General features: G+C 39.9%; 1 protein-coding gene across 5 annotated transcripts in view; it reads right to left on the minus strand.

Annotated features, from left to right (window-relative positions):
* Positions 1-14,789, minus strand: part of FMNL2 (formin like 2) — a 303,560-nt gene that overhangs the window by 102,451 nt on the left and 186,320 nt on the right. For all 5 annotated transcript variants that reach the window (XR_011246546.1, XM_060016798.1, XM_060016802.1 and 2 more), the window contains exon 3: positions 962-1,042. Coding sequence is in view for 4 of the 5 variants with exons in the window: in XM_060016798.1 (XP_059872781.1) it covers positions 962-1,042 (81 nt within the window). In the remaining variant the exon portion in view is untranslated. The remainder of the gene's footprint in view (positions 1-961; positions 1,043-14,789) is intronic.

A 14,789-nucleotide genomic window follows, 5' to 3' on the forward strand; every position in this document is an offset into this window, starting at 1 on the left:
AGGGCCAGGAAACGTCCAAAAGGAAATAATAGTTGTTCTCCTTTACTTGATTTCTTTCGGCAGGGGGTGGGCACAGTGTTTAGAATGTAAGCAGAAGATGCAGAAAAAGGAGCTTAAAAAATATATCTCAGAGCCAAGAGCCCTGGAAATAGGAGCTAACTAGGAAAACTGTGCCTTTCTGCTCTCATGAGTCACACACTGAAACAACAGAGGGAATTCAGCTCAAGATATTTCCAGGGCAGCCTTGAAAGCAGGAGCTGTGGAAGGTCAACCGAAAAACAAGTGCTGTCTGGTGACTAGCCCTTTATCCATCTTGAGCAAGGGCGGCTCTGCCCTGAGACATCCCAGGACTGATCCAGGCCCCAGGGCTGTGCCAGGCTACATGCTTTACCACAAGGCATCAGTTTAAACCAATTGTGTGGCTGCACAAAGCAGGGCTTGTTTGTAAAAGGAGAGAGTCCGCTGAGAATGGAATCAGCTATTCTCTCCTTACCTTCTTGGGGCCAGGGGCACGGCTGGGGCGGGGGAAGCCGCTAAAAGCATCAACACAGGATGTGAGTGCACAGCTGGGATGACAAAGCCCCAGTGATTTTTCAAGGTCTCTGGAAATGCACCAAGGCATGAAGGACAAGTATTCCCTTTGCTAGGCCTGTTTTTCTGGGAGCCTGAACACCTCTGGACTGAACCTACCACCCTGTGTAACTGCAAATGGCAGCAACTCAATAACCATCAGAGGTACATGACTCCCAACTCAGGAAAGTACTTTTAAACACATTCTCAAGCCAGGATGGCCTTTTTCTTTGTCTTTTCATGTTGTCCAGCTCCAACAACTCCAAGGTTGTTTTCCCAGAGGCTCTGGCAGAGGCTATAATGGAGAGGAAGGAAGGTCTCCTCCAGGGCAGGAGGATTCTGCCTGCTAATGAGGAAGCAACAACACAAAGTGGAAACAAATCCATCTTACCTTCCGGGTTACAGCTGGATCCAGATAGCCTTTGAGCTTTTGAATATAAGTATGGGGAGGGTTCTTCACCTGGAATCGTTCCTGCAGGAAGCATGAAAGTAAAGTAAAAGCATGAAAGCTCTGAAGGCATGACGGTCAGCCATATTCACACAGATTTATACTGCTGACCCAAAGCCAAAACGCACCTGCCGCATGACCATAGCCCTGCAAAGAGTCACTGGTTTTGAATCTTTACAGTAGATGTTCTTATCCCCTCCCTCTTTGCCTACGAGGAAACTGAAACTCAGAGCAGATCAGTTCTTTCCTAAGATGATGCAGCAAGTCAGGGGTACAAGTAGATTCAAACCCATGTTTGCCCAACTCTAGAGTCTGACCTGCTTTCTCGGTGGGGCTCTGCAGCTCTCTTTCTCAGAATAATGTTCTGCCCAACCTGTGTTCAGGGACCTCTTTTAGCAGGTCTTCCATCTATTGCATATTCTTTGAATATCTTCAGTGCTGGCAAATCTTTTTCTTTTGAATATTTATTTTATCTTTGAAAACACCAAAAATTTGTCTCAAACTAGATAAAACTAATTTGTTTCAAAAATGAGTCTATTGCTCAGAGACTGCGGTGAGTGTGTATTTGTGTGCATGTGTGTGACCATTAAAGTGTTCCTAAGGCAGTTTCCAAATCAGAAGACTTCAAAGTATTGTGAACAAAGGCACAATCATTGAAATAAGCATATTTATATATATATATATATAAACACATATATGCCAAGGTGATATTTGACTGTGGATCTGGGGTGGGGCCCATGAATCTGCATTTCTAACAAGTTTCATGCTGACAATGTGGATGGAGGGACCACACTTTGAGAAACTCATGCCCACGTGTATCAGGTTTTACAGACCATAATGTCCAAAGCAGAATAAGCATGAGTAAGCTGGGCAAAATCCAAAGGCCCACACTATAGAATGGTAAGTACTATATTATAGTCATATAATGATATATGACATTCTGATAAAAAAGAACACACTGTATTGCATGGTTCTATGTGGATGGATTGTTGAGACAAAAAAGAACAAATGATTTCTTTCACAAAAGAGGCAAAATTAAATACTAACTGTTAGGGACACATATATAGGTGGTTTATTCACACACACACACACACACACACACACACACACACACACACACACAAGAGGTGGGGAAAATTTGCATTAAAATGATATAGTCAAGGACCAAGGAGGGGGAAGGGAAATACAGATTGATCCTGGCTGGCAGTGTTCTTTTCTGACCCTAGAAGTAGTTACACAGATGTTGCTTTTACCTTACTTATTATGCTATTCTTAAGTTTCACAACCTTTCCTGTATATACACTATATTTAATACACCTAAAAAGTTTACATAAAGCAGCTCCAAAAGGAAAAAAAGATTTGTCATGAAATCAAGACAATTCTTATCAGGTACTTTTCTGCATACAACTCAAAAGATATTTTCCTAGTAATTCTTTTTAACCTGATTATTGCTTATGCCAAAATGGAATTTTTTAGTATTTCACAACACTGACAATTGGCCAGTATGTTAAGTGTTTGTTTATCCCATATAAATTTGTATTTCTCCAATACAAGGAACCACAACATTCTTCCCAGTCCACTCAAGCCTTGCTCACTTACAGATTTAGAAATGCTTAAGATCATCTTACTATTATCAAAAGATCTTGTTAGTGAAAAATATATATTTTATTATTGTTTAATACTACTCTAAAATAAAAGAAATTGGCTTAGAGTGAGACACCTATCAATACTTCCCCTTTATTTAAAAATGATCATGGTAAATTTCATAGTATACAAACTATCTCTCAACAGAGCTGTTTTAAAAAAAGATCAGCTTATTATTTCTAATTATTCCCCCAATTTTCTATCCCACAAGTAATTTCTAATTAATGATTCACGCATATTCGACATCCCTGGCGCCATCACTGTGTCTATGTACCAAGTCCTAATTTTTTTAAACAAACACTATCACTTTACTAAGGGATCAGATAGGATCCAATGGCCACAGGGTTTTAGCAATAGCCCAGCTGAGGGCTAAAATAATCACAAAAAGTTCCCAAAAAACTGAACTGACAAGCTATCTAGAAACCAGTTACTATTTCCAACCTTGTGTATGAAAACAGCTGATGCCAGAGATATATTGGCATATAAATAAAATGCTTTTTAATAATACAATCCAATTACCCCAACTTTTTTTTAATACATATATATATATATACTTTTTAAAAATTTTATTTATTTATTTTTTTTGCCATATGCGGGCCTCTCACTGTTGTGGCCTCTCCCGTTGCGGAGCACAGGCTCTGGACGCGCATGTCCAGCGGCCATGGCTCACGGGCCCAGCCGCTCCGCGGCATGTGGGATCTTCCCAGACCAGGGCACGAACCCGTGTCCCCTGCATCGGCAGGCGGACTCTCAACCACTGCGCCACCAGGGAAGCCCCAATTACCCCGATTTTTAAAAATCCCATGACAGAGACAACTCACCCTGTGCTCCATTCTACTATAGCAAATACTACCTACCTCTAAATATAAAGTTCCTAACATATGAAACTCAATGAATTTTAACTGTGGCTAATGCAGCACTTGCTTGAGGACCTAAAATTTGAAATCTGTGGACAGTTACTGAGAGATTTCTAATGTTTGTTCTTGCAGGCAATGTCTTCACACCATAAAAGCCGTATTTATTCCTTTAAAAATAACAAAATTTAAGGAATTCCCTGGCAGTCCAGTGGTTAGGACTCCACGCTTCCACTGCTGAGGGACTGGGTTCGATCCCTGGTCAGGAAACTAAGATCCCACAGGGCACATGGTACAGCAAAAAATAAATACATAAATAAATAAAACAAAATCTGGCTGACTAGCATATATAACATATTGACATTCACTCAATTAGTAAAATCTCCCCCCCCCTTTTTTTTTTTGCGGTACACAGGCCTCTCACTGTTGTGGCCTCTCCCATTATGGAGCACGGGCTCCGGACGTGCAGGCTCAGCGGCCATGGCTCACTGGCCCAGCCGCTCCGCGGCATGTGGGATCTTTCCGGACGGCGGCACGAACCCGTGTCCCCTGCATCGGCAAGCAGACTCTCAACCACTGCGCCACCAGGTAAGCCCTAAAATCCCATTTTTGACAGTCATAAATATAGCTTTCTCTGTTTCTTACTTAAGATTGTGTTCACCCAGAGGGGCTTTCTCAAATAGACACATTTGCTGGTCCTGCTGACTTGATTAATTTCCTTATAATTAATCCCTTGAAATTATGAACAAGGTCTAAATTTAATAAACTCACACTTTTTCAAATGTGCTTAGCATTTGCTGTTGTGTTTTAGGCATTTTTTCTTCATGTGTTTGAGTAACTTACTAACATATTTCCAAGAAACAGAAAATGAAGAAAACTGATGCTTTAAAACACATCATACATCGTAGCTACTTCTCCAAAAACTGCACCTACCTCCAGGGATTCAAGTGAAACTCTTATGTAGGAAAAATACAAAGCCCCAACGATTTTCCTAAAACTTGGGGGCTGCTTGTCTCATCTCAAAAGGAGCTACTGTTTGAGTTATGAATCCAGCACCCGGCACACCAAACCTTTTCAGTCTGTCTGTCTTCAACATGGCCATTCGGACAACAGAAACATTTGGGGGAATACACTGGAGAATTCCAGCACCTTGCCAAAACACATTTATTTTGAAGAACTCTGGATGGATTATTGGCATTTTACTTATTTAAATTAATAATTTTTTCCTCTAAGTATTAGAATTTTAGATTTTTCACTGAAACCCAAAATTGCCCTGGCTGGCAGATTTCCATCATCCTCACTTCTGGGACCGCTTCATACCCCACGTGCTATTTTCAATAACTAGTTACCTCCTTGTCCAACATCACTTGTAAGTGTAGCTTAATTAGATTAAGCCCCTAACTTGAGTTAGGTTATACAGAAATATTGTTCTTAGGGATAAATCATGCTGATTTGTCAATAGGGATGCATAAGCCATCTGAAAGAGCTTTAAAAATACAAATTTCTTTCAAAATATCTAATCATACAACATCACCACCACTCTGACCTCTTGCCATTTATATCTTTGTGTGACCAAACTTTCTTCATGAAATGTTTCTGGATGAGAAATAAAAATGGCTCTGAGGGTTTCAATTGTTCTCCAAAAACATTCAAAGAACCAAGCCCAAAGCCATTTCTTAACATTCAGAACACTATGCTGACAAACTGCACGGAAAGAAGAGTGGGAGGAAAGAGAGGGGAGAACAGACCTTAAAATCTTCATGAAGCATCTGTGTCATTTGCAAACAGTTTAATAAATTAGAGTGTTAGGAATTCAATTTGTCTGGTAACGAACAGAAAACTTCTCATTGCTAAAAGCGACTTAATTTATACAAGCCCAGGAGCACAATTACCCTTTCATCTGGGGCAGCACTTCTTGTCTCTCAAAGATTATTAACTTATCTTTCACTAACACTTTACAGTTTAGCATATTCTTTAGGCCTCTTAACTTACTCAAGCTTCCCTATCTGCCAAGTAGATGTTAAACTCCATTTTATAGATGAGGAAACTGAGGCTCAGAGTGTAAATGACTTGCCTTAAATCTCACACACACACACATACACATTACACACCAACACCCCGCCACCCCGATCAAGGATTAAAGCTCAAGTTCTCTGACTCTCTAATCCTTGTTCTTCTCATTACACTATAATAAGTGTTCTCATCTTGCTTTAGATAGAGTTTTTATTTTTTTAAACATCTTTATTGGAGTATAATTGCTTTACAATGGTGTGTTAGTTTCTGCTGTATAACAAAGTGAATCAGCTATACATATACATATACCCCCATATCTCCTCCCTCTTGCACCTCCCTCCCACCCTCCCTATCCCACACTCTAGGTGGTCACAAAACACTGAGCTGATCTCCCTGTGCTATGCGGCTGCTTCCCACTAGCTAGCTATTTTACATTTAGTAGTGTATATATGTCAGTGCTACTCTCTCACTTCATCCCAGCTTACCCTTCCCCCTCCCCGTGTCCTCAAGTCCATTCTCTATGTCTGCATCTTTATTCCTGTCCTGCCCCTATATTCATCAGTACCATTTTTTTCTTAGATTCCATATATATGTGTTAGCATACGGTATTTGTTTTTCTCTTTCTGACTTTTTTCACTCTGTGTGACAGGCTCTAGGTCTATCCACCTCACTACAGATAAGTCAATTTCCTTTCTTTTTATGTCTGAGTAATAGTCCACTGTATATGTGTGCCACATCTTTTTTATCCATTCATCTCTCAATGGATACTTAAGTTGCTTCCATGTCCTGGCTATTGTAAATAGAGCTGCAATGAACACTGTGGTACATGACTCTTTTTGAATTATGGTTTTCTCAGGGTATATGCCCAGTAGTGGGATTGCTGGGTCATATGGTAGTTCTCTTTTTAGTTTTTTAAGGAACCTCCATAATGTTCTCCACAGTGGCTGTATCAATTTACATTCCCACCAACAGTGCAAGAGGGTTCCCTTTTCTCCACACCCTCTCCAGCATTTATTGCTTGTAGATTTTTTGATGATGGCCATTGTGACCGGTGTGAGGTGATGCCTTATTGTGGTTTTGATTTGCATTTCCCTAATGATTAGTGATGCTGAGCATCCTTTCATGTGTTTGTTGGCGAACTGCATGTCTTCTCTGGAGAAATGTCTATTTAGGACTTCTGCCCATTTTTGAATTGGTTTGTTTGTTTTTTTGATATTGAGCTGCATGAGCTGCTTGTAAATTTTGGAGATTACTCCTATGTCAGTTGCCTCATTTGCAAATATTTTCTCCTATTCTGAGGGTTGTCTTTTCGTCTTGTTTATAGTTTCCTTTGCTGTGCAAAAGCTTTGAAGTTTCATTAGGTCCCGTTTGTTTATTTTTGTTTTTATTTCCATTTCTCTAGAAGGTGGGTCAAAACGGATCTTGCTGTGGTACATGGCATAGAGGGTTCTGCCAATGTTTGCCTCTAAGAGTTTTATAGTGTCTGGCCTTATATTTAGGTCTTTAATCCATTTTGAGTTTATTTTTGTGTATGGTGTTAGGAACTGTTTTAATTTCATTCTTTTACATGTAGCTGTCCAGTTTTCCCAGCACCACTTATTGAAGAGGCTGTCTTTTCTCCACTGTATACTCTTGCCTCCTTTATCAAAGATAAGGTGACCAGATGTGCATGGGTTTATGTCTGGGCTTTCTATCCTGTTCCATTGACCTATATTTCTGTTTCTGTGCCAGTACCATACTGTCTTGATTACTGTAGCTTTGTAGTATAGTCTGAAGTCAGGGAGCCTGATTCCTCCAGCTCCATTTTCCTTTCTCAAGATTGTTTTCACTATTCGGGGTCTTTTGTGTTTCCATACAAATTGTGAAATTTTTTGTTCTAGTTCTGTGAAAAATGCCATTGGTAGTTTGATAGGGATTGCACTGAATCTGTAGATTGCTTTGGGTAGTATAGTCATTTTCACAATGTTGATTCTTCCAATCCAAGCACATGGTATATCTCTCCATCTGTTTGTATCGTCTTTAATTTCTTTCATTAGTGTCTTATAGTTTTCTGCATACAGGTCTTTTGTCTCCTTAGGTAGGTTTATTCCTAGGTATTTTATTCTTTTGGTTGCAGTGGTAAACAGGAGTATTTCCTAATTTCTCTTTCAGATTTTGTCATTAGTGTATAGAAATGCAAGAGATTTCTGTGTGTTAATTTTGTATCCTGCTACTTCACCAAGTTCATGATTAGCTCTAGTAGTTTTCTGGTAGCATCTTTAGGATTCTCTATGTATATAGTACCATGTCATCTGCAAACTGTGACAGTTTTACTTCTTCTTTTCCAATATGGATTCCTTTTATTTCTTTTTCTTCTCTGACTGCTGTGGCTCCAACCTCCAAAACTATGTTGAACAGTGGTGAGAGGGGGCAACATTGTCTTGCTCCTGATCTTAGAGGAAATGGTTTCAGTTTTTCACCATTGAGAACAATGTTGGCTGTGGGTTTGTCATATATGACCTTTATTATGTTGAGGTAGGTTCCCTCTAGGCCTACTTTCTGGCGAGTTTTTATCATAAATGGGTGTTGAATTTTGTCAAAAGCTTTTTCTGCATCTATTGAGATGATCATATGGTTTTTATCCTTCAGTGTGTTAATATGGTATATCACATTGATTGATTTGCATATATTGAAGAATCCTTGCATTCCTTGGATAAACCCGACTTGATCATGGTGTATGAGACTTTTAATATGTTGTTGGATCCTGTTTGCTACTATTTTGTTGAGGATTTTTGCATCGATGTTCATCAGTGATACTGGCCTGTAGTTTTCTTTTTGGGGGACATCTTTGTCTGGTTATGGTATCAGGGTGATGGTGGCCTCATAGAATGAGTTTGGGAGTGTTCTTCCCTCTGCTATATTTTGGAAGAGTTTGAGAGGGATAGGTGTTAGCTCTTCTCTAAATGTTTGATAGAATTCGCCTGTGAAGCCATCTGGTCCTGGGCTTTTGTTTGTTGGAAGATTTTTAATCACCGTTTCAATTTCAGTGCTTGTGATTGGTCTGTTTATATTTTCTATTTCTTCCTGGTTCAGTCTCGGAAGGTTGTGCTTTTCTAAGAATTTGTCCATTTCTTCCAGGTTGTCCATTTTATTGGCATATAGTTGCTTGTAGTAATCCCTCATGATCCTTTGTATTTCTTCAGGGTCAGTTGTTACTTCTTTTTCATTTCTAATTCTGTTGATGTGAGTCTTCTCCCTTTTTTTCTTGATGAGTTTGCTGAAGGTTTATCAGTTTTGTTTACCTTCTCAAAGAACCAGCTTTTAGTTTTATTGATCTTTGCTATCGTTTCCTTCATTTCTTTTTCATTTGTTTCTGATCTGATCTTTATGATTTCTTTCCTTCTGCTAACTTTGGGGTTTTTTTGTTCTTCTTTCTCTAATTGCTTTAGGTGCAAGGTTAAGTTTTTTGAGATTTTTCTTGTTTCTTGAGATAGAATTGTATTGCTATAAACTTCCCTGTTAGAACTGCTTTTGCTGCATCCCATAGGTTTTCGGTCGTCGTGTTTTCATTGTCATTTGTTTCTAGGTATTTTTTGATTTCCTCTTTGATTTCTTCAGTGATCTCTTGATTATTTCGTAGCATATTGTTTAGCCTCCATGTGTTTGTATTTTTTACAGATTTTTTCCTGTAATTGATATCTAGCCTCATAGCGTTGTGGTCGGAAAGGATACTTGATATGGTTTCAATTTTCTTAAATTTACCAAGTCTTGATTTGTGACCCAAGATATGATCTATCCTGGACAATGTTCCATGAGCACTTAAGAAAATGCATTCTGTTGTTTTGGGATGGAATGTCCTATAAATATCAATTAAGTCCGTCTTGTTTAATGTGTCATTTAAAGCTTGTGTTTCCTTATTTATTTTCATTTTGAATGATCTGTCCATTGGTGAAAGTGGGGTGTTAAAGTCCCTACTATTATTGTGTTACTCTCGATTTCCCCTTTTATGGCTGTTAGCATTTGCCTTATGTATTGAGGTGCTCCTATGTTGGGTGCATAAATATTTACAATTGTTATATCGTCTTCTTGGATTGATCCCTTGATCATTATGTAGTGTCCTTCTTTGTCTGTTGTAATAGTCTTTACTTTAAAGTCTACTTTGTCTGATATGAGAATTGCTACTCCAGCTTTCTTCTGATTTCCATTGGCATGGAATATCTTTTTCCATCCCCTCACTTTCAGTCTGTATGTGTCCCTAGGTCTGAAGTAGGTCTCTTGTAGACCACATATAGGTGGGTGTTGTTTTTGTATCTATTCAGCCAGTCTATGTCTTTTGGTTGGAGCATTTAATCCATTTACATTTAATGTAATTATCGATATGTATGTTCCTATTACCATTTTCTTAATTGTTTTGGGTTTGTTTTTGTAGGTCTTTTTCTTCTCTTGGGCTTGCTGCCTATAGAAATCCCTTTAGCATTTGTTGTAAAGCTGGTTTGGTGGTGCTAAATTCTCTTAACTTTTGCTTGTCTGTAAAGGTTTTAATTTCTCCATCAAATCTGGATGAGATTCTTCTTGGGTAGAGTAATCTTGGTCATAGTTTTTTCCCTTTCATCACTTTAAATATGTCCTGCCACTCCCTTCTCGCTTGCAGAGTTTCTGCTGCAAGATCAGAACCTTATGGGGATTCCTTATGGAATCCCCATAAGGTTAACCTTATGGGGATTCCCTTGTGTGTTATTTGTTGCTTTTCCCTTGCTGCTTTTAATTTTTTTTTGTATTTAATTTTTGACAGTTTGATTAATATCTGTCTTGGCATGTTTCTCCTTGGATTTATCCTGTATGGGACTCTGCGCTTCCTGGACTTGATTGACTATCTCCTTTCCCATGTTAGGGAATTTTTCAACTATACTCTCTTCAAATATTTTCTCAGACCCTTTCTTTTTCTTTTCTCTTTCTGGGATCCCTATTATTCGAATGTTGGTGCATTTAATGTTGTCCCAGAGGTCTCTGAGACTGTCCTCAATTCTTTTCACTCTTCTTTCTTTATTCTGCTCTGTGGTAGTTATTTCTACTATTTTATCTTCCAGGTCATATATCCGTTCTTCTGCCTCAGTTTTTCTGCTATTGATTCCTTCTAGAGAATTTTTAATTTCATTTATTGTGTTGTTCATCATTGTTTGTTTGCTCTTTAGTTCTTCTAGGTCCTTGTTAAACGTTTCTTGTATTTTTTCCATTCTATGTCCAAGATATGGATTATCTTTACTATCATTACTCTGAATTCTTTTTCAGGTAGACTGCTTATTTCCTCTTCATTTGTTTGGTCTGGTGGGTTTTTACCTTGCTTCTTCATCTGCTGCATATTTCTCTGTCTTCTCATTTTGTTTAACTTACTGTGTTTGGGGTCTCCTTTTCACAGGCTGCAGGTTCATAGTTCCCATTGTTTTTGGTGTCTTCCCCCAGTGGGTGAGGTTGCTTCAGTGGCTTGTGTAGTCTTCTTGGTGGAGGGGATTGGTGCCTGTGTTGTGGTGGGTGGGGCTGGATCTTGTCCTTCTGGTGGGCAGGGCCACGTCCAGTCGTGTGTTTTGGGGTGTCTGTGAACTTAGTATGACTTTAGGCAGACTCTCTGCTAATGGGTGGGCTTGTGTTCCTGTCTTGCTAGTTGTTTGGCATGGGGCGTCCAGCACTGGAGCCTGCTGGCCATTGGGTGGAGCTGGGTCTTAGTGTTGAGACGGAGATCTCTGGGAGAGCTCTTGTCGTTTGATATTATGTGGGGCTGGGAGGTCTCTGGTAGTCCAATGTCCTGGACTCAGCTCTCCCACCTCGGAGGCTCAGGCTTGACACTGGCCGGAGGACCAAGACCCTGCTAGCCACATTGCTCAGAAGAAAAGTAAGAAAATAAAGGAAAAAAAAAGAACAGATAGAACCCCAAAGCAAATGGTAAAAGCAAAACTCTGACGGGTCGCCCTCCACATGGAAAAATCCTTTCTTTGTGTGAATAAAGGTGGCCTTCGAGGTCCAGGTTTAGGGAACTGTCTCCCAGTCCCAAGGACAGTCACGGCTTCGGCCAGTGGGGGCCCCCTCCAGAGCCGGGAGCCTCAGTGAGGCCACCCTCCCCTTGGGCTCTGGGGCAGCTCGGTGACGGCGGAGGGGAGAGACCCCAAGCCAGGAGTTCCAGCCTAGAGTAAGTTTTTAAAAGACAAAAAACATGTTCTACTTTTCCTTGAGTCTCAGTATGTAGATGAATACTCAGCACCCAGTCCTTAATAATGTTCAAAGAATTAAACTTCTTTTAAATGTCATATACAAGTCACTTCTCACATAAATTACGAGTAAGTTTTTAAAGTTTAAAAGTACTCAGAGAGGCTGTAAACACTCTGTACAAGGCATACACCCAGTGGATTCTGTGCTAGATATGTCAGCCAAACTACTATCATAGTGAAAGGACATTTGCTGATAAGCTTGTGTTGTACCTCTCACAGCTCTGAAACTGCCTAGTGCCTTCCATAATTATACATTTCTCATTAACTCAATCCACTAAGGCTTACATCAGCCTCCCCTCTCCCCACTGGCCACTAGGAAAGTCACTCTGCCTATACACAGGCCAGCCCTGCAGATAAGGAAAAAAACAAAGCATTGATTGGATTCCATTTAATGACCAAGGTTCAAATCTACTGCAACTCAAATTAGAAAACCAGGCCATTCATGTAATGACCCATATGGGAGAAGAATCTAAAAAAGAGTGGATATATGTATAACTGATTCACTTTGCTGTACAGCAGAAACTAACAAAACATTGTAAATCAACTATACTCAACTAAAAATTTTAAAAAAGAACAGAAAAAAAGAAAACCAGGCCTTTTTTTTTTTTTTTTTTTTTTTTTGCGGTACGTGGGCCTCTCACTGTTGTGGCCTCTCCTGTTGCGGAGCGCAGGTTCAGTGGCCATGGTTCACAGGCCGAGCCGCTTCACGGCGTGTGGGATCTTCCCAGACCAGGGCACGAACCCGTGCCCCCTGCATCGGCAGGCAGATTCTCAACCACTGTGCCACCAGGGAAGCCCCCAAGCCATTCTTTAAAGGAGCTTAAATGAAGGGCTGTGACAGGGAAGTGCTAGATTTGTTGGGCAAGTCACAGGACATGGAACTCTTCAGCTATGCTACAACACGGCCTTCTCTATGAGACACAGGCAGACTCAGTCTTGGTTCCTTTCTGACCAGCTGAACTGTTTCTCTGGGGCCTCCCTCCACACCCCCCTTTCCCCACCTGAATCTAATAAACTTTGTCACTGAAAGCTTTTTTGCATAAAGGTTTGGAACTGGACATTCCACTCACCTAGCACAACATTTCTGATCCTTTGCATCCTCTCTATCCATGTGTATAATTACAGGAGAAATTACTTAACTGAGGTTAATTTGGCATTGGCTGGACTTACAACAAGCATGTCATAAGCATTTCTGCTCCATAAATTCTATTTAGATAAGCAGCTCCAAAATCAAACAGAATTTCATTTAAGTTTATCTTATATCTTCATATTCTGAGGTTTAAGAAAAGAAATTATAGTGAGTCTCTGGGAAATGAATGGCTTGTGGGGGACACACTTAGTGTTGAGTTTCTTCCCTGTTTGGGAAAGTCACAGGGTCACTGGCTGTATTTCAATAGTGGATTAAGCAAAGCCACACAAACTGCTTCAACACCCTTAGGGATGAATTAGACGTCACCATCATTATACCATTACTAATGTTTCATTATTCTGCTCCTGTAATAAATTTAGATGTTGAAAATTCAAAGGGCTTTGCTTTTGTGCACATAAGCTCACTAAGCTTGATTTTTCTTCCTAGAAGCTGACAGTAGTTGGCCTTGCTTTGCCAAGGCTGAGTAAGCAAACTGTTGTCTCTAAATGAGCTCTAATTACAACCAGCATCATTGCCATTAGTAAGTACTAATTTGCAGGACTTAGCTTGGTGCTAAATGCTCTTCAGAGCTACACTGACAGGAATAATCTATGTCCTCCAAGGGTTTACCCTCTAAAACGGAGAACACTGACAAGAGTAGATGAAGAGGAGGAAAGACAAAAATAAAATATTGCATTAATATTGTATATAGACAGAAGTGAAGTGATTTACACAATATAGCAGAGGCCAGGAAAGAGTGCATGTGTGGGAGGAGGAGGTACCAAGACCAGAAACCAGGTTCCTAAGCAGGGAAACTGAGGTTAGCCATAACATCTCAGCTCTCACAGCAGCAACAACTTATACACACATGAAGAAAATGTACGCAAACAGAGCCAGATTCCCCCAAGGAATTGAGAGTACCAAAGTTCCCAAGGGAATGCATATTCCATGTTTCCCAAAAAGAAAAAAACAAATTCTGACACTTTGGAAAGGCTGCCAGATGACTACCCCACCTACAGAAAGTATGCATATGAAAGAAGAGGACAATGAAGAGAAAATGAAGAAAAAGTATTAAGACTCTACCTACTTATAACAATTGATGGCCAAGAAAGCACATTCAGATGGGATTCAAATTTTGTCTAACGACTACCAGAGGCAGCTAATGCCAGCTGTGCTACTATTTAGAAGGATCCCTGCGGTTATTATTGGATGAAAACATTTTGCTAGAGAAGTCCCTGCCTCTGAACATCTTAAATCTTGCTATCACATTTAGGTCTCCTGTTTCCAGGCACTAACATGAAAAATATCAAGGTGAAAAAAAAACTTTTTGTTTTTGGTCGGTCATTTCATTCTTCCATTCATCCAGAACATATTATGCGAGACACCATGTAAAAAGCACAAAACGAAACTAATTCGATGCCAAAGCATTAAATCTCATCTCTGAGATACAACAGACATTTATGTAATACAAAGCAGAATATGATAAGAGCCATATGGGATCCTCTGGAAGTTCAAAGAAAGGTAAGGCTCTTTCCAACCGAGATGATCAAAGGAACTTCCCTGAAGAAACTGGCTTTTGAATTGTGTTTTGAAGGACAGGCAGCATATAGATATCCTGGGACAGTGTGAGAGGCAGGAGTCAGAGACTTCCAGATGGGGGAACATGGAAACAAAGGCAGAGGAGCACAGGGCATGTGCCAGCAACTTCAAGGCTTTAGCTGGGTTCCAGTAACACAGTTTATGAAAGGCAATGGCACAAAAGGATCTAAACAGTAAGTTGGAAAGGACAAAGGCAGATGTCAAATAATAAGCTAATGCATACAGAACAGACAACAGGGAGTCAATGAGGAGTTTTGAATAGTGGAAGAGCATACAGTTAATACAATGTAACT

Source organism: Delphinus delphis, chromosome 7 (genome assembly GCF_949987515.2).
Source record: "Delphinus delphis chromosome 7, mDelDel1.2, whole genome shotgun sequence".
In the NCBI taxonomy this organism is placed as follows: domain Eukaryota; kingdom Metazoa; phylum Chordata; class Mammalia; order Artiodactyla; family Delphinidae; genus Delphinus; species Delphinus delphis.